This window comes from Salmo salar, chromosome 15 (genome assembly GCF_965601325.2).
Source record: "Salmo salar chromosome 15, fSalSal1, whole genome shotgun sequence".
Lineage (NCBI taxonomy): Eukaryota > Metazoa > Chordata > Actinopteri > Salmoniformes > Salmonidae > Salmo > Salmo salar.
Window position 1 is genome coordinate 106,193,372 of NC_138305.1, and position 21,055 is coordinate 106,214,426.

General features: G+C 44.1%; 1 protein-coding gene across 3 annotated transcripts in view; it reads right to left on the reverse strand.

Moving 5' to 3' along the window:
• LOC106572802 (copine-5) overlaps positions 1-21,055 on the reverse strand; it is a 195,618-nt gene that overhangs the window by 76,321 nt on the left and 98,242 nt on the right. For all 3 annotated transcript variants that reach the window (XM_045696442.2, XM_045696439.2, XM_045696441.2), the window contains 2 exons: positions 2,247-2,350; positions 387-491 (listed from right to left, as the gene is read on the reverse strand). In XM_045696442.2, the coding sequence (XP_045552398.1) occupies positions 387-491; positions 2,247-2,350 (209 nt within the window). The remainder of the gene's footprint in view (positions 1-386; positions 492-2,246; positions 2,351-21,055) is intronic.

Here is a 21,055-nt window from a genome sequence, read left to right on the forward strand (position 1 = left end):
TGAGTTAGGAAGGACTCCTGTATTTTTGTAGTGACTGGGTGTATTGATACACAATCCAAAGTGTAATTAATAACATCACCATGCTCAAAGGGATACTCAATGTCTGTTTTTTTGTTACCCATCTACCAATAGGTGCCCGTCATTGCAAAGCATTGGAAAACCTCCCTGGTCTTTCTGGTTTAATCTATTTTTGAAATTCTATCTGTATGTGTGTGTGTGTGTGTGTGTGTGTGTGTGTGTGTGTGTGTGTGTGTGTGTGTGTGTGTGTGTGTGTGTGTGTGTGTGTGTGTGTGTGTGTGTGTGTGTGTGTGTGTGTGTGTGTGTGTGTGTGTGTGTGTGTGTCTATATCCATCTGCGTGTGTGTTATAGTGTGTGTATAACAGTACCTATTGAAGTCTCCGTTGCACAGTGCTCTGACAGGAATGGCGATGGCCTGCCACACTGGGTTTAGAGTGTTCTTCACAACCTCCGTCTTGTGGCAGATAGTAAACCTGGACAGACGGAAGGATGAATACAGCCTGACAACAACTTCCCTTACCCATCTCCCCCAACCTAACACCTAACACCTAGCACCTAACACCTAGCACCTAGCACCTAGCACCTACTTAACTCTACAATGGGTATAGTCTTGTTTGAACACTTAGATAAACATTTAAATATATAGTTAAAAACATACATTAGGAAAGTATTCAGACCCCTTGACTTTTTCCACATTTTGTTACGTTACAGCCTTATTCTAAAATTGATTAAATCGTTTTTTCCCCCCTTATCAATTTACACACAATACCCCATAATGTCATAGCAAAAACAGGTTTTTAGAATTGTTTGCAAATGTATAAAAAAAAAAATTAAAAAAAATGAAATATCACATTTACATAAGTATTCAGACTCTTTACTCAATACTTTGTTTAAGCACCTTTGGCAGTGAATACAGCCTCGAGTCTTCTTGGGTATGATGCTACAAGCTTGGTACACCTGTATTTGGGGAGTTTCTCCCATTCTTCTCTAGAGATCCTCTCAAGCTCTGTCTGGTTGGATGGGGAGCGTCGCTGCACAGCTATTTTCAGGTCTCTCCAGAGATGTTTGATCGGGTTCAAGTCCGGGCTCTGTTTGGGCCACTCAAGGACATTCAGAAACTTGTTCCGAAGCCACACCTGTGTTGTCTTGGCTGTGTGCTTAGGGTCGTTGTCCTGTTGGAAGGTGAACCTTCGCCCCAGTCTGAGGTCCTGAGTGCTCTGGAGGAGGTTTTCATCAAGGATCTCTCTGTACTTTGCTCCATTCATCTCTCTCTCAATCCTAACTACTCTCCCAGTCCCTGCTGCTGAAAAACATCCCCACAGCATGATGCTGCCACCACCATGCTTCACCTTAGGGATGGTGCCAGGATTCCTCCAGATGTGGCACTTGGCATTCAGGCCAAAGAGTTCAATCTTGGTTTCATCAGACCAGAGAATCTTGTTTCTCTGGTCTGAGAGTCCTTTAGGTGCCTTTTGGCAAACTCCAAGGGGGCTGTCATGTGCCTTTTACTGAGGAGTGGCTTCCATCTGGCCACTCTACCATAAAGGCCTGACTGGTGGAGTTCTGCAGAGATGGTTGTCCTTCTGGAAGGATTTCCCATCTACACAGAGGAACTCTAGAGTTCTGTCAAAACTATGAAATAATACATATGGAATCATGTAGTAAGCTAAAAAGTGTTAAACGAATCAAAATATATTTTATGTTTGAGATTCTTCAAATAGCCAACCTTTGCCTTGATGACAGCTTTGCACACTCTTGGCATTCTCTCAACCAGCTTGATGAGATAGTCACCAGGAATGTTTTTCAATTAACAAGTGTGCCTCCTTAAAAGTTAATTAGTAGAATTTCTTTCCTTAATGCGTTTGAGCCAATCAGTTGTGTTGTGACAAAGTAGGCTGAATACCGAACTGTGCCCAGGAGTTAGTCACTCTCACTCATTAACACCACACAAAATTTGTAGAATTGCAGAAAATGTGCTTCAAAACTGCACATATTTCTCTCCAACCCATGGTAAAATTGGTAGAATTTCAGGAAACTTGCTTTAAAACTGGCACATTTTCTCTCCGCCCCATGGTATAATGTGTAGAATTGTAGGAAATAAATGTAATATTTTCTCTCTGCCCGTCAAGAGATGGGGCCACTACAACATTTTGCCCTCATACTTCTCTTTGGTAAAACAGTAGATTAGAGCCAGAAAACGAACAGAAAAACAAGAATGAAGAACTCACGTTCCATCCTCGTTACTCCGGTAGAAGACCAGGAAGGGGTCCGACTTCCCAAAGAAGTCTTTCCTGTCCAGCTTGTGGGCACAGAACTGCATGGTGGCAACTTCCTGGAGCAGAGAGAGTGAGAGAGGAAGCGGGAGAGAGAGAGAGGAAGAGGGAGAAAGAGAAAGAGGACAGAGAGAGGGGGGCAGAGAGAGAGAGAGAGGGGAAGAGGGAGAAAGGGGGGGCAGAGAGAGAGGGGAAGAGGGCGAAAGAGAGAGAGAGAGGGAGGGGGGCAGAGAGAGGGAGGGCAGAGAAGGGGGGTAGAGAGAGAGAGAGTGAGGGGGACAGAGAGAGAGAGAGAGATGGAGGGTGGGAGATCGAGGGAGGCAGAGCGAGAGAGAGGACCAAGAGAGAGAACGGAGAAAAATACAGAGAGAGGGAGAGAGAGGAGACATTACATTGTAAATCTCCAGTAGGATTGCAGGTTCTCTGTATGCTTCCTGTTGTGTTTTGTATATGGTGTCTTGTGCCAAGATATAAAAGCACTGAACGACCAAATAAACCCATTGACTGCATCCTAATAAGCAACACACCACAGCAGCATCGCATAGCCAGTGAGCCCTGATTTTCAAATCCAAAATCCCAGCTAAAGAACAAACACATTAATAATTATTACTCGAGTCATGTTCTGCATTCAAAACTAGGAGTATCAAAAAGCAACGTTTAAAATGTATTGTGCAACCTTGTGGTTGTGAAGGTTGTGATTACAGCCCTAAACGCCCGAGAGTGCATACAAAATGGGGCTCTGAAATAGAAGAGGTTTAGAAAATGAAAATGGCCTTTAAGTCTCTGGATGGAGGGTGGGATAGAGGGGGTTTAGTTCAGCTAATGATACATTTTAAAGCCTGGTATTATTATCATAATCACACTCATTCTGGCAGCATTTAAGTGTTCACGCACCGCCATTATGGAGACAATGGGTACGTCCCAAATTGTACCCCATTTCCTACCCTCGGCCAATAGGGTGTCCCACAGGGCTCTAATCAGAAGTAGTGCACTGTTAGAGACATGGGTGCTATTTGGTACACATTAAATGAATGCTCCCCAACCCCATATTGGCTGTATTGTATGTAATGTCTGTAATGTCTGTAATGGCTCTGCTGCCAGCATAATGGCTGTAATGGCTGTGCTGCCAGCATAATGGCTGTAATGGCTGTGCTGCCAGCATAATGGCTGTAATGTCTTTGCTGCCAGCATAATGCCTGTAATGGGAAGGAAAGGGAAAGGGGCATACCTAGTCAGTTGTACAACTGAGTGCATTCAACTGAAATGTGTCTCCGGATTTAATCAGAGAGGTGCGGGGGGCTGCCTTAATCGACATCCACGTCTTCGGTGCCCGGTGAACTGTAATCTCTGTAATGGCTGTGCTGCCAGCATAATGTCTGTAATGTCTGTGATTTGATTTGATTTGGATCTCTTTTAGTCCTCATTTGGACTAATCTTCCAAGAGTCCTTAAATATTAAAATACAATTTATATACAAACACATTTGATGGCTGTGTTGCCAGAGGAATGTCTGTAATGTCTGTGCTGCTAGCGTAATGTATGTAATGGCTGTGCTGCTAGCGTAATGTATGTAATGGCTGTGCTGCTAGCGTAATGTATGTAATGGCTGTGCTGCTAGCGTAATGTATGTAATGGCTGTGCTGCTAGCGTAATGTATGTAATGGCTGTGCTGCCAGCATAATGTATGTAATGGCTGTGCTGCTAGCGTAATGTATTTAATGGCTGTGCGGCCAGTGTAATGTCTGTAATGGCTGTGCTGCCAGCATAATGTCTGTAATGGCTGTAATGGCTGTGCTGCCAGCATAATGTTGGTAATGGCTGTGCTGCCTGTGTAATGTCTGTAATGTCTGTAATGGCTGTGCTGCCAGCGTTATGTCTGTAATGGCTGTAATGGCTGTGCTGCCAGCGTTATGTCTGTAATGTCTGTAATGGCTGTGCTGCCAGCGTTATGTATTTAATGGCTGTGCTGCCAGTGTATTGTCTGTAATGGCTGTAATGGCTGTGCTGCCAGCATAATGTCTGTAATGGCTGTAATGGCTGTGCTGCCAGCGTTGTGTCTGTAATGTCTGTAATGGCTGTGCTGCCAGCATAATGTTGGTAATGGCTGTGCTGCCAGTGTAATGTCTGTAATGTCTGTAATGGCTGTGCTGCCAGCGTAATGTCTGTAATGTCTGTGCTGCCAGCGTAATGTCTGTAATGTCTGTAATGGCTGTGCTGCCAGCGTTATGTCTGTAATGTCTGTAATGGCTGTGCTGCCAGCGTTATGTCTGTAATGGCTGTAATGGCTGTGCTGCCAGCATAATGTCTGTAATGTCTGTGCTGCCAGCGTAATGTCTGTAATGTCTGTGCTGCCAGCGTAATGTCTGTAATGTCTGTGCTGCTAGTGTAATGTCTGTAATGTCTGTGCTGCCAGCGTAATGTCTGTAATGTCTGTAATGGCTGTGCTGCCAGCGTAATGTCTGTAATGGCTGTAATGGCTGTGCTGCCAGCATAATGTTGGTAATGGCTGTGCTGCCAGTGTAATGTCTGTAATGTCTGTAATGGCTGTGCTGCCAGTGTTATGTCTGTAATGGCTGTAATGGCTGTGCTGCCAGCGTTATGTCTGTAATGGCTTTAATGGCTGTGCTGCCAGCATAATGTTGGTAATGGCTGTGCTGCCAGTGTAATGTCTGTAATGTCTGTAATGGCTGTGCTGCCAGTGTTATGTCTGTAATGGCTGTAATGGCTGTGCTGCCAGCGTTATGTCTGTAATGTCTGTAATGGCTGTGCTGCCAGCGTTATGTCTGTAATGGCTGTAATGGCTGTGCTGCCAGCGTTATGTCTGTAATGGCTGTAATGGCTGTGCTGCCAGCGTTATGTCTGTAATGGCTGTAATGGCTGTGCTGCCAGCATGATGTATATAATGGCTGTGCTGCCAGTGTAATGTCTGTAATGGCTGTAATGGCTGTGCTGCCAGCGTTATGTCTGTAATGGCTGTGCTGCCAGCGTAATGTATTTAATGGCTGTGCTGCCAGCGTAATGTCTGTAATGGCTGTGCTGCCAGCGTAATGTATTTAATGGCTGTGCTGCCAGCGTAATGTCTGTAATGGCTGTGCTGCCAGCGTTATGTCTGTAATGGCTGTGCTGCCAGCATAATGTCTGTAATGTCTGTGCTGCCAGCGTAATGTCTGTAATGGCTGTGCTGCCAGCGTAATGTATTTAATGGCTGTGCTGCCAGCGTAATGTCTGTAATGGCTGTGCTGCCAGCGAAATGTCTGTAATGGCTGTGCTGCCAGCATAATGTCTGTAATGGCTGTGCTGCCAGTGTAATGTCTGTAATGGCTGTGCTGCCAGTGTAATGTCTGTAATGGCTGTGCTGCCAGCGTAATGTCTGTAATGGCTGTGCTGCCAGTGTATTGTCTGTAATGTCTGTAATGGCTGTGCTGCTAGCGTAATGTATGTAATGGCTGTGCTGCTAGCGTAATGTCTGTAATGGCTGTGCTGCCAGCACAATGTCTGTAATGTCTGTAAGTATAATACAGTATAGTGCAGTACAGTATAAAACAGTATAATACAGTACAGTGCAGTACAGTAAAGTATAATACAGTATAGTGCAGTACAGTATAATACAGCATAGTGCAGTACAGTACAAGTACTGTATAATAGAGTATAGTCCAGTACAATATAATACAGTATAGTGCAGTACAGTATAATGCAGTATAGTGCAGTACAATATAATGCAGTATAATACAGTATAGTGCAGTGCAGTATAATAGAGTATAGTGCAGTACAGTATAATACAGTTTAGTGCAGTACAGTACTGTATAATACAGTATAGTGTAGTATAATACAGTATAGCGCACTAAAGTATAGTGTAGTCCAGTATAATGCAGTACAGGATAATACAGTATACAGTATAGTGCAGTACGGTGTAATACAGTATAGTGCAGTACAGTATAATACAGCACAATACAGTATAGTATACTGTACAGCATAATACAGTAGTGCAGTACAGTATAATACAGTATAATACAGTATAGTATAGATGATGAGACTGCAGCATCTCAATAGGGCACAGTCATCAGATATGAATGGAAGCCCTATTTTCACCAAGTTGTCATTCATTCATTCATTCATTCATTCATTCATTCATTCATGTGAATACAAAACCATTTTCTTCTCTCTAAAATGCAGCCAATAGCCATCAGGTCTTTGTCACATAGATGATGGTGTGGTTTCTCAGGGCTTGAAAACATGGTCTCTATCGATCCTCATGACCCACATCACTCACAGTACATCCTCTGACCTGCTCCACAAACCACCACAACCACCACAACCACTGCTCCAGGCCTTGGACAACATCCCACAACTGGACTCGCAGACCTGGGTTCAACTAGTATGTGTTTACTGTGGTTGATTGAGCTTGCCTAGCACAGTGGAACTAATGAAACCTAGATCTGCCTTGTCCAGCAGCCCACAACTGGACTAGCAGACCTGGGTTCAACTAGTATTTATTTACTGTGGTTGATTGAGCTTGCCTAGCACAGTGGAACTAATGAAACCTAGATCTGCCTTGTCCAGCAGCCCACAACTGGACTAGCAGACCTGGGTTCAACTAGTATTTGTTTACTGTGGTTGATTGAGCTTGCCTAGCACAATGGAACCAATGAAACTGAGGTCTGCCTTGGCCAGCAGCCCACAACTGGACTAGCATACCTGGGTTCAACTAGTATTTATTTACTTTAGCTGCGGTTGATTGAGCTTGCCTAGCACAGTGGAACTAATGAAACTGAGGTCTGCCTTAGCCAGCAGCTCACAACTGGACTAGCATACCTGGGTTCAACTAGTATTTATTTACTTTAGCTGCGGTTGATTGAGCTTGCCTAGCACAATGGAACCAATGCAACCGAGGTCTGCCTTAGCCAGCAGCTCACAACTGGACTAGCAGACCTGGGTTCACTTTAGCTGCGGTTGATTGAGCTTGCCTAGCACAGTGGAACTAATGAAACCTAGATCTGCCTTGTCCAGCAGCCCACAACTGGACTAGCAGACCTGGGTTCACTTTAGCTGTGGTTGATTGAGCTTGCCTAGCACAGTGGAACCAATGAAACCGAGGTCTGCCTTGGCCAGCAGCCCACAACTGGACTAGCAAACCTGGGTTCACTTTAGCTGTGGTTGATTGAGCTTGCCTAGCACAGTGGAACTAATGAAACCGAGGTCTGCCTTGGCCAGCAGCCCACAACTGGACTAGCAAACCTGGGTTCACTTTAGCTGTGGTTGATTGAGCTTGCCTAGCACAGTGGAACTAATGAAACCTAGGTCTGCCTTAGCCAGCAGCCCACAACTCTAACTGGGCTACAACCTCTGCCTCCTCAAAGCACAGACCCTAGGCTACCTTCCAATATACACACTAACATACCACTTAGAATGCACACCCAAAACTGCTTTATACCAACATTTCTAGTAATATGGACCTTGGAACGGTACCTGGGATAGACTATCTGGTGGATGTAATTGTGCAGAATTAAATTAAATGTTTTCTTCTGAAAACTGAGCAGCTCTGATTAGCTCTGTAAAATCCAATCAACACAGCTGGAAAAACAAGATTATAATTTTGAAGTTGAGAGAAAAGTTAACTGCTGATTACAACTGTGGTGACTAAATGGACTCAAGACGTTATATTGCTGTTTTCTCCTCAGACGTAATCACTCTACCAGTTATTATATTGGTGCAATTATCTCTGTCTTGGTCTCTGCTTCTGTCTGTGACGAGAGTTGCTGTTGTTGTTGATGTTGTTATTGTTGTTATTGCTGCTGCTGTTGTTTTTCTGTCTTAAAACAATAGAAGAAAGTGAGTCATTAAATGTGTTTCCAGGCTGTAGCTATGGATTTAGCAAAACAAGATAGCGACCTATTGCGTGACTCGACGGTACTGATATGGAACCATCACTTTACACCTGATACACCACAAATCTTAATTAGTGACACCGGGACCTTGTTATGACTCCTATCTCAGTCTTTAGTACTTGGGGAAACTCAGTGTTAAATGTTATTGTTTGTCATTGATTGCATTGATGATGTGACTCTGTGACAGAGCCTGGGGAGAGCCACTGCCACGGACCAGAGCTAAGAGGATCTCAGGGTACAGAGGCTCAGTGAGGCAGAGTTAACAGTTCAAACTTACGTTTTATTTCATAATTAACCAACAGAAACGCTTAAAGTATAACTTCAGAAACAAAGACGCTCTTAGCCTAAACGCCAGTCAACCCCCAGCAGCAGCAGCAGCAGCAACAGCAGCAGCGTAATCAAGTATTGGGGCTGATTGTCCAGCCAATCACACAGTTGATTGGCTTATAATCCTCAACTGGGCTCCATTAGCCTCCCGTCTGGGAAGGTTACGGTAGGTCCCGGAAGGAGGTGGGAGGGCGTGGCAGGAGGGCTTGCCACCTCGAGCTCCAAAGACTCAGTAAAAATAATTGTTCACCAAAGAAATAAGTTTGAAGTAACTTATCACTTGAAGTAATAAAAAGCCAACAACCACATACAGTGGCTGTGTTTTGTGTTTGTCTTACGCTGATCCTAACATTTTTTGTAAATAATGTCTCGCCATCATTTCCTATTTTTCACTCAAGATACAAACCATTATACCAACGAACAACAACTTAGACACACACAAACAATGACCACATCTCATCTGCTCAGACCTGCATGCTCAAACCCTCACAGCAATTAGTTTTTCTTGGTCGCCCATGGTATTTTAAGACTGAAATAATAATGCTAATGATGGCGGATTGATTGATTTCCAAGTTTTTAGTATACATTTTGTCAACATGAGAAGAGAATCGTCCAGCCCGTTGTGTAAGGCAAAAAAGGCCATGGTGGCAAAGTAAATACAATATAGCAAGTAAAACACTGGAATGGTAGATTTGCAGTGGAAGAAAGTGCAAAGTAGAAATATAAATAATGGGGTGCAAAGGAGCAAAATAAATAAATAAATAAATACAGTAGGGGAAGAGGTAGTTGTATGGGCTAAATTATAGATGGGCTATGTACAGGTGCAGTGGTCTGTAAGCTGCTCTGACAGCTGGTGCTTAAAGCTAGTGAGGGAGATAAGTGTTTCCAGTTTCAGAGATTTTTGTAATTCGTTCCAGTCATTGGCAGCAGAGAACTGGAAGGAGAGACCGCCAAAGGAGGAATTGGCTTTGGGGGTGACCAGAGAGATATACCTGCTGGAGCGCGTGCTACAGGTGGGTGCTGCTATGGTGACCAGTGAGCGGAGATAAGAGTGGACTTTACCTAGCAGGGTCTTGTAGATGACCTGGAGCCAGTGGGTTTTGCGACGAGTATGAAGCGAGGGCCAGCCAACGAGAGCGTACAGGTCGCAGTGGTGGGTAGTATATGGGGCTTTGGTGACAAAACGGATGGCACTGTGATAGACTGCATCCAGTTTATTGAGTAGGGTATTGGAGGCTATTTTGTAAATGACATTGCCGAAGTCGAGGATCGGTAGGATGGTCAGTTTTACGAGGGTATGTTTGGCGGCATGAGTGAAGGATGCTTTATTGCGAAATAGGATGCCAATTCTAGATTTAACTTAGGATTGGAGATGTTTGATGTGAGTCTGGAAGGAGAGCTTACAGTCTAACCAGACACCTAGGTATTTGTAGTTGTCCACATATTTTAAGTCAGAACCGTCCAGAGTAGTGATGCTGGACGGGCGGGCAGGTGCAGACAACGATCGGTTGAAGAGCATGCATTTAGTTTCACTTGTATTTAAGAGCAGTTGGAGGCCACGGAAGGAGAGTTGTATGGCATTGAAGCTCGTCTGGAGGGTAGTTAACACAGTGTCCAAAGAAGGGCCAGAAGTATGCAGAATGGTGTTGTCTGCGTAGATGTGGATCAGAGACTCACCAGCAGCAAGAGCGACATCATTGATGTATACAGAGAAAAGAGTTGGCCCAAGAATTGAACCCTGTGGCACCCCCATATAGACTGCCAGAGGCCCGGACAACAGGCCATCCGATTTGACACAATGAACTCTATCAAAGAAGTAGTTGGTGAACGAGGCGAGGCAATCATTTGAGAAACCAAGGCTATTGAGTCTGCCGATGAGGATGTGGTGATTGACAGAGCCGAAAGCCTTGGCCAGGTCAATGAAGACGGCAGCACAGTATTGTTTCTTATCGATGGCGGTTACGATATCGTTTAGTACCTTGAGCGTGGCTGAGGTGCACCCATGACCAGCTCTGAAACCAGATTGCATAGCGGAGAAGGTGCGGTGGGATTCGAAATGGTCGGTAATCTGTTTGTTGACTTGGCTTTCGAAGACCTTAGAAAGGCAGGGTAGGATAGATATAGGTCTGTAGCAGTTTGGGTCAAGAGTGTCCCCTCCTTTGAAGAGGGGGATGACAGCAGCTGCTTTCCAATCTTTTGGAATCTCAGACGACACGAAAGAGAGGTTGAACAGGCTAGTAATAGGGGTTGCAACAATTTCGGCAGATCATTTTAGAAAGAAAGGGTCCAGATTGTCTAGCCCGGCTGATTGGTAGGAGTCCAGATTTTTCAGCTCTTTCAGAACATCAGCTGACTGGATTTGGGAGAAGGAGAAATGGGGAAGGCTTGGGCGAGTAGCTGTGGGGGGTGCGGTGCTGTTGACCGCGGTAGGGGTAGCCAGGTGGAAAGCATGGCCAGCCGTAGAAAAATGCTTATTGAAATTCTCAATTATAGTGGATTTATCAGAGGTGACAGAGTTTCCTATCCTGAGTGCAATGGTCAGCTGGGAGGAGGTGTACTTATTCTCCATGGACTTTACAGTGTCCCATAACTTTTTGGAGTTTGTGTTGCAGGAAGCAAATTTCTGCTTGAAAAAGCTAGCCTTGGCTTTTCTAACTGCCTGTGTATATTGGTTTCTAACTTCCCTGAAAAGTTCCATATCACGGGGGCTGTTCGATGCTAATGCAGAACGCCACAGGATGTTTTTGTGCTGGTCAAGGGCAGTCAGGTCTGGAGTGAACCAAGGGCTATATCTGTTACTGGTTCTACATTTCTTGAATGGGGCATGCTTATTTAAGATGGTGAGGAAGGCATTTAAAAAATAACCAGGCATCCTCTACTGATGGGATGAGGTCAATGTCCTTCCAGGATACCCGGGCCAGGTCGACTAGAAAGGCTTGCTCACTGAAATTTTTCAGGGAGCGTTTGACAGTGATGAGTGGAGGTCGTTTGACCACTGACCCATTACGGATGCAGGTAATGAGGCAGTGATCGCTGAGATCTTGGTTGAAAACAGCAGAGGTGTATTTAGAGGGCAAGTAGGTTAGGATGATATCTATGAGGGTGCCCGTGTTTACGGCTTTGGGGTGGTACCTGGTAGGTTCATTGATAATTTGTGTGAGATTGAGGGTATCAAGCTTAGATTGTAGGATGGCTGGGGTGTTAAGCATGTCCCAGTTTAGGTCACCTAGCAGCACGAGCTCTGAAGATAGATGGGGGGGCAATCAGTTCACATATGGTGTCCAGAGCACAGCTGGGGGCAGAGGATGGTCTATAGCAGGCGGCAACGGTGAGAGACTTGTTTTTAGAGAGAAGGATTTTTAAAAGTAGAAGTTCAAATTGTTTGGGTACAGACCTGGATAGTAGGACAGAACTCTGCAGGCTATCCCTGCAGTAGATTGCAACACCGCCCCTTTGGCCGTTCTATCTTGTCTGAAAATGTTGTAGTTAGGGATGAAGATTTCAGAGTTTTTGGTGGACTTCCTAAGCCAGGATTCAGACACGGCTAGGACATCCGGTTTGGCAGAGTGTGCTTTATCAAGTTCGTACCCGATTTAATCTGGTTATTACTCCTGCCCAGAAACTAGAATATGCATATAATTAGTGAATAAAACAAACTTAGGGAGGAGGCTTCTAATGTTAACATGCATGAAACCAAGGCTATTACGGTTACAGAAGTCATCAAAAGAGAGCGCCTGGGGAATAGGAGTGGAGCAAATATGCAGACAGACGGATTAAAAGTACGTTTACATTTTAATACTTCTGACAGACAACTTTCTAGCACCACCCACAACTTCTGGACTTCACAGCATTCCCAGAAATCATGGCTTATTGAGTCGTTATTAGTTTTACACTTGAGACGTGACTCTGCCGTTCTGCTGTAGAATTTGTGAATTTTGTCTCTTGTATAATGCATTCTATACATTAGTTTATATTGGATTAGGTGAACATTTTCATTAACTGTAATTTTGATAGTTTTGCTCTAACTTCCCCTCCATCTTGCGCCAACATCAGTTCTTGGTTCCAATAGTTTATATATTTTTCTAAGAGATTGTCAGTTGGATATGTTCTCTGCAAGGTTTTGTATATTTTCCCTATCTCATGAACACCCCTTTTCTGACTCAAATAATCTTCCCTCAAGGTTCCGATCATTTCCTATGACCGAAAACAGCTTCTGGACATCAAACAAGCGATCTTATACCTTGATTTGGACAAAAATGTCTACTTCAACGAGTCAACAGCTCTGGATGTTCTGCTTACTCCAGACCAGGGCCCGGTTACATGAAACCTCTTTTTTTCCCTTAAGGAATAGTTTTCCCTTACCAAAGGGAATTGATTAAGGGCATTGCATAGATCCCGTCAAATATTTCCGGTAATTTGAAGGCATGTATGGCAGAAATAGTTTTTGGTTACCATGGAGACGGCCTGATTCACTGACTAAAGGTCTCCTCAAAGAGATCGCTTTCATTTTGTGAGATAGCAAAATAGAACTTCTACAATCAAGACAGGATAACCAAAATACTTCAGAAGATAATAAACCATGTTTTTATAGTTACTTTCTTCTCAACTTTTTTATCCTGTTTGGGATACGGGGCAGTATTTTCACAGCCGGATAAAAAACGTACCCGATTTAATCTGGTTATTACTCCTGCCCAGAAACTAGAATATGCATATAATTAGTAGATTTGGATAGAAAACACCCTAAAGTTTCTAAAACTGTTTGAATGGTGTCTGTGAGTATAACAGAACTCATATGGCAGGCCAAAACCTGAGAAGATTCTATATGGGAAGTGCCATGTCGGACCATTTCTTGGCCTTCTGTAGCCTCTTTATCAAAAATACAGGATCTCTATTGTAACGTGACATTTTCTAAGGCTTTTATTGGCTCTAGGAAGGCGCCAGAACGTGGAATGATAACTCTGCAGTCTCTGGGTGAAAAACAGTAGGGGTTTTGAAGAGTGGTACTTCTGAGAACAATGACACTGGCGCACGCGTGCATGTGATGACTCCATTTTCTTCTTTCAGTGTTTGAACGGATACAACATCTCCCGGTTGGAATATTATCGCTATTTTCCGAGAAAAATCGCATAAAAATAGATTTTAAACAGCGTTTCATGTGCTTCGAAGTACAGTAATGGAATATTTAGAATTTTTTTGTCACAAAATGCGCCGGCGCGTCACCCTTCGGATAGTGTCTTGAACGCACGAACAAAACGGAGCTATTTGGATATAACTATGGATTATTTGGAACCAAAACAACATTGGTTGTTGAAGTAGAAGTCCTGGGAGTGCATTCTGATGAAGAACAGCAAAGGTAATCCAATTTTTCTTATAGTAAATCTGAGTTTGCTGAGTGCCAAACTTGGTGGGTGTCAAAATAGCTAGCCATGATGGCCGGGCTATCTACTCAGAATATTGCAAAATGTGCTTTCACCGAAAAGCTATTTTAAAATCGGACAACGCGATTGTGGTTTTGGTTTTTGTGACATATATGCTAGCTTGAAAAATGGGTGTGTGATTATTTCTGGCTGGGTACTCTCCTGACATAATCTAATGTTTTGCTTTCGTTGTAAAGCCTTTTTGAAATCGGACAATGTGGTTAGATAAAGGAGAGTCTTGTCTTTAAAATGGTGTAAAATAGTCACATGTTTGAAAAATTGAAGTTTTTGCATTTTTGAGGTATTTGTAATTCGCGCCACTCTATACCATTGGATATTGGTGAGGCGTTCCGCTAGCGGAACGTCTGTCCCCAACAGGTTATATTACTTTCTAGTAAGTCAAGCTAGCTGACAGAGTAGCTATAGCTAACTAGCCTAGCTAGCTTTGTAGCCATGGCTTGTGCACCTTTTATTGTTTAGCTAAGTAGCTAGCTAGCTGGTTGATCTTTACCTTTTGTAACCAGAGCAGATGAAAGAAACATTAATCTCCACAAATGTGGTTTCATTTCTATCCTTACTGAATGATGCAGTGCATTGACCTCATTGGCACCCTTACATTTTTCACTTAATTTAAGGGGGAAATCCACCTTAAAATGTTTTGTGTAACTGACTTAATTTAAGGAAACTTTATGGGAAAAGATGAGGGGAAAATGTGCTTAAGGTGTTTTATGCAACTGGGCCATGTACTTTACTATTTAGTACTCAGGCCCTAATGCCCGGGACTCGAAAGAGGAAGTGGTGGTGAAAGAGAGGCAGGCGAACCGGCACCCTGATGAGACTACGTTGGTAAGCAAAAAGACTGCCATTGCCCACTGCTCTATTGGCGAACGTACAATCAAAGGAGAACAAACTGGATGAGCACCATTCAAGAAATATCTATTAATGGGTTCTGAAAAATGGTAATATCCTATTTTTTTCAGAGTCGTGGCTGAACGAGGACATGTATATACATTTTGCTGGTTTTTCTATGCATCATCAAGACCGGACGGCAGACTCAGGTAAGACGAAAGGTGGTGTCTCTTTGTTAACAACAGCTTGTGCTCGATATCTATTGTTATTAAGGAAGTCTCACATTTTTTCTCGCCTAAGTTAGAATACCTCATGATATGCTCCAGACCATTCTATTTACCAAGAGAGTTTTCATTTATATTTTTCATAGCTGTCTATTTTCCACCACAAACTGATGCTGTCACTAAAACCGCACTCAACGAGCTGTAAGAAATTCAGAGGCGGCGTTTCTCATGGATGGTGATTTTAATGCAGGGAAACTAAAATCTGTTTAAGTCATTGCTTGAAATGATGCGCTTGCTTCTCCACTCGTGCCTCATTAGGCAAATTATATTTGCAGGGGTGGATCCCAAAATACATTTGTAAAATACTCAAAACAAATGAAGTTACTCTAACATAAAGGCCTGATTGGTGAAGTGCTGCAGAGATGGTTGTCCTTCTGGAAGGTTCTCCCATCTCCACAGACAAACTCTGGAGCTCTGTCAGAGTGACCATAGGGTACTTGGTCACCTCCCTGACCAATGCCCTTCTCCCCCGATATCTCAGTTTGGCTGGGTGGCTAGCTCTAAGAAGAGTATTGATGGTTCCAAACTTCTTCCATTTAAGAAAGATGGAGGTCACTGTGTTCTTGGGGACCTTCAATCCTGCAGAAATGTTTTGGTACCCTTCCCCAGATCTGTGCCTCGATACAATCCTGTCTAGGAGCTCTGTGAACAATTCATTCATGCACCTGAGGATGCACCCGCTGTGCAATCCGGTTTCCGAGCCGGTCACGTGTGCACCTCAGCCACGCTCAAGGTACTAAACGATATCATAACCGCCATCGATAAAAGTCAGTACTGTGCAGCCGTCTTCATCGACCTGGCCAAGGCTTTTGACTCTGTCAATCACCGTATTCTTATCGGTAGACTCAACAGCCTTGGTTTTTCTAATGACTGCCTTGCCTGGTTCACCAACTACTTTGCAGACAGAGTTCAATGTGTCAAATCGGAGGGCATGTTTTCCGGACCTCTGGCAGTCTCTATGGGGGTACCACAGGGTTCAATTCTCGGGCCGACTCTTTTCTCTGTATATATCAATGATGTTGCTCTTGCTGCTGGCGATTCCCTGATCCACCTCTGCGCAGACAACACCATTCTGTATACTTCTGGCTCTTCCTTGGACACTGTGCTAACAAACCTCCAAACGAGCTTCAATGCCATACAACACTCCTTCCGTGGCCTCCAACTGCTCTTAAACGCTAGTAAAACCAAATGCATGCTTTTCAACCGTTCGCTGCCCGCACCTGCCCGCCTGGCTAGCATCACCAAATCAAATCAAATAAAATGTATTTATATAGCCCTTCGTACATCAGCTGATATCTCAAAGTGCTGTACAGAAACCCAGCCTAAAACCCCAAACAGCAAGCAATGCATGTGAAAGAAGCACGGTGGCTACCTAGAATACCTGGAACCGGTTCCGACCTAGAATATGTGGACAACTATAAATACCTAGGTGTCTGGTTAGACTGTAAACTCTCCTTCCAGACTCATATTAAACATCTCCAATCCAAAATCAAATCTAGAATCGGATTTCTATTTTGCAACAAAGCCTCCTTCACTCACGCCGCCAAACTTACCCTAGTAAAACTGACTATTCTACCGATCCTCGACTTCGGCGATGTCATCTACAAAATAGCTTCCATTACTCTACTCAGCAAACTGGATGCAGTCTATCTCAGTGTCATCCGTTTTGTTACCAAATCACCTGCGACCTGTATGCTCTAGTTGGCTGGCCCTCGATACATATTCGTCGCCAAACACACTGGCTCCAGGTCATCTATAAGTCTATGCTAGGTAAAGCTCCGCCTTATCTCAGTTCACTGGTCACGATAACAACACCCACCCGTAGCACACGTTCCAGCAGGTATATCTCACTGATCATCCCCAAAGCCAACACCTCATTTGGCCGCCTTTCCTTCCAGTTCTCTGCTGCCAGTGACTCGAACGAATTGCAAACATCGCTGAAGTTGGAGACTTTTATTTCCCTCACCAACTTTAAACATCAGCTACCTGAGCTGCTAACCGATCGCTGCAGCTGTACATAGTCCATCTGTAAATTGCCCACCCAATCTACCTACCTCATCCCCATACTGTTTTTATTTGATTTACTTTTCTGCTCTTTTGCACACCAGTATTTCTACTTGCACATCATCATATGCTCATGTATCACTCCAGTGTTAATCTGCGAAATTGTAATTATTCGCTCCTATGGCCTATTTATTGCCTCCCTCCTCATGCCTCTTGCACACACTGTATATAGACCTTCTTTTTTCTACTGTGTCATTGACTTGTTTATTGTGTTATTGGCTTGTTTATTGTTTACTCCATGTGTAACTCTGTGTTGTTGTCTGTGTCACACTGCTTTGCTTTATCTTGGCCAGGTCGCAGTTGTAAATAAGAACTTGTTCTCAACTAGCCTACCTGGTTAAATAAAGGTGAAATACATTTTTATTTTTAATATATTAGCAAAAATGTCTAAAAACCTTGTTTTTGCTTTGTCATTATGGGGTATTGTGTGTAGATTGATGAGGAAAAAGTATAATTTAATACATTTTATAATAAGGCTGTGACGTAACAAAATGTGTAAAAAGTCAAGGGGTCTGAATACTTTCCGATGCCCCTTGATTTTTCCAGATTTTGGTTTTATACAAATTTTCTGTATACATAGCCTCTAAAATATATGTAAACAGACCATAAATGTCTCAGATGCCGTTTCCTTGGAAAGCTATATGTCCTATTATAGTATGCAATATCAGTACTTGTTGGATTTACAAAAGTCCTAAGTCCTATCATCAACTGATTTCAGCCAGTGTGTGTCTGAATGGAATGTTTGGCGTATTGGCATTTCATTTGAAAAACGTATGGAATCATTCCTCTAAAACTGGCTGCCTAGCTAGCTAACATACAAATTCAGATAAATTCTTCACATTCATTGCTTTAAACTATATCTTCTAACAGCATTGGCAAACCATGGTTGACCAACTCCCTGATCAACATGTCTGACCTTGGGACCACCTTGGGACCACTTCCCTTTATAGTGCACTGCTTTTGACCAGGACCCACAGCGCCCACTTCCCTTTATAGTGCACTATATAGGTAATAGGGTTCCATTTGGGAAACAGCTTTGTTTCCAAGGTGGCAGGTGACTGCCTGGTGTCCTCTCAGAGCCGACAGAGTAGTACAGTGTGAGGATGAGATAGTGTCGCATTCAGTACATTAAGTAGCAGGCAGCCTCTCCTCAGAAGGTACATTAAGTAGGTATACTAACTCTCTCTGTCTAATGTTACCCAGAGATCTACTAACTCTCTCTGTCTAATGTTACCCAGAGATCTACTAACTCTCTCTGTCTAATGTTACCCAGAGATCTACTAACTCTCTCTGTCTAATGTTACCCAGAGCTCAACTAACTCTCTCTGTCTAATGTTACCCAGAGCTCTACTAACTCTCTCTGTCTAATGTTACCCAGAGATCTACTAACTCTCTCTGTCTAATGTTACCCAGAGATCTACTAACTCTCTCTGTCTAATGTTACCCAGAGCTCTACTAACTCTCTCTCTCTAATGTTACCCAGAGATCTACTAACTCTCTCTGTCTAATGTTACCCAGAGCTCTACTAACTCTCTTTGTCTAATGTTACCCAGAGATCTACTAACTCTCTCTGTCTAATGTTACCCAGAGCTCTACTAACTCTCTCTGTCTAATGTTACCCAGAGATCTACAAACTCTCTCTGTCTAATGTTACCCAGAGATCTACTAACTCTTTGTCTAATGTTATCCAGAGATCTACTAACTCTCTCTGTCTAATGTTACCCAGAGATCTACTAACTCTCTCTGTCTAATGTTACCCAGAGATCTACTAACTCTCTCTGTCTAATGTTACCCAGAGCTCTACTAACTCTCTCTGTCTAATGTTACCCAGAGATCTACTAACTCTCTCTGTCTAATGTTACCCAGAGCTCTACTAACTCTCTGTCTAATGTTACCCAGAGATCTACTAACTCTCTCTGTCTAATGTTACCCAGAGCTCTACTAACTCTCTCTGTCTAATGTTACCCAGAGATCAACTAACTCTCTCTGTCTAATGTTACCCAGAGCTCTACTCACTCTCTCTGTCTAATGTTACCCAGAGATCTACTAACTCTCTCTGTCTAATGTTACCCAGAGCTCTACTAACTCTCTCTGTCTAATGTTACCCAGAGATCTACTAACTCTCTCTGTCTAATGTTACCCAGAGCTCTACTAACTCTCTCTGTATAATGTTACCCAGAGCTCAAATAACTCTTTCTCAGTCTCTCTCCCCTCTCTCTCTCTCGCTCTCCCTCACTCCCTGCATTCTTCCCTTCTCTTTCTCCCCCTCCCTCTCTCTTCCTCTATCTCTCCCTCTTTTCTCTCTCTCTCTCTCTCGCTTTCTCTGTCTATCCCTCTCCCCTCTCTCTCCCTCTCTCTCCCTCTCTCCTTGCACTCTCTCCCTCCTTCCCTCTCACCATCTTCCCCCTCCTCCCTCTCTCTCCCTCTCTCTCCATCTCTCTCCTTGCACTCTCTCCCTCCTTCCCTCTCACCATCTTCCCCCTCCTCCCTCTCTCTCCCTCTCTCTCCTTGCACTCTCTCCCTCCTTCCCTCTCACCATCTTCCCCCTCCTCCCTCTCCCTCCTTCCCTCTCACCATCTTCCCCCTCCTCCCTCTCTCTCCTCTCTCTCCCTCTCTCTCCTTGCACTCTCTCCCTCCTTCCCTCTCACCATCTTCCCCCTCCTCCCTCTCTCTCCCTCTCTCCTTGCACTCTCTCCCTCCTTCCCTCTCACCATCTTCCCCCTCCTCCCTCTCCCTCCTTCCCTCTCACCATCTTCCCCCTCCTCCCTCTCTCTCCTCTCTCTCCCTCTCTCTCCTTGCACTCTCTCCCTCCTTCCCTCTCACCATCTTCCCCCTCCTCCCTCTCTCCCTCTCTCTCCCTCTCTCTCCTTGCACTCTCTCCCTCCTTCCCTCTCACCATCTTCCCCCTCCTCCCTCTCTCTCCCGCTCTCTCCTTGCACTCTCTCCCTCCTTCCCTCTCACCATCTTCCTCCTCCCTCTCTCTCCCTCTCTCTCCCTCTCTCCCCCTCTCTCTCCTTGCACTCTCTCCCTCCTTCCCTCTCACCATCTTCCCCCTCCTCCCTCTCTCTCCCTCTCTCCCCCTCTCTCCCCCTCCTCCCTCTGTCACCACACTTTATTTAGTCCCTGTAGTTGTGATTCAGAATTCTCATCCATCTCAGGTTTGACTTCAACACAACAAGCGGTGTAATAATGTCCTTCCTGGAGAAACTCCTCAGCTGCCTCACTCAATTTGTTGCTCACAGGTGGCCTGTGATGTGGTAAACAGAATCCAGATGGATGGAAGTATTACCGAACCACCAGGCAGCTTTAAAGTTGTTACAATTCACAATCCTGGGAGTTCCATTTGACAATAGGATTCCCACATACATTCTAGAACTATAAACTGTATTTTTTCCTTACACGTTAAACAGCTTACAGGGGTATCTATTTTTAGTTCAAGTCTATGTAATCAATGTAGTTTAGGTATCAGTCGCGCCTGCTTTTCCAGACCTTAGTCTCTCTAATCGACTCCGAAACAGTGGGAAGATGACCTCTTGTGAGTGAAGACAATGATCATTTGCATTTATATTAGAAACCTGCTGTGTAAGTGGTGCTTTGTGGGCGATGAGGCTAACTCTTCATCATCATAGATCTAATGTACCTCACACAGACCCCTGAAGGACTGGGGGAAACGCGTGCTCGCACACACGCACGCACACAGAAGTACTCTAGCACACTGTTGGACCACAACACATCAGTCACAGAGTGGAATGTGTGGGACTATTTGATTATTTTACAGAGATGATGGTTATATTAACCTGACAATGTGAGTCAGAACATTGTGTCTAGATGGCGAGCGTGTGCGCTAGCGCTAGCCTATCTGTACTGTCAGTCATGAAATGTGTGAACGTGGTTGAAGGACATGGGTTATTTGCGCTCGAGGCTGTCTTGTTCATTTTA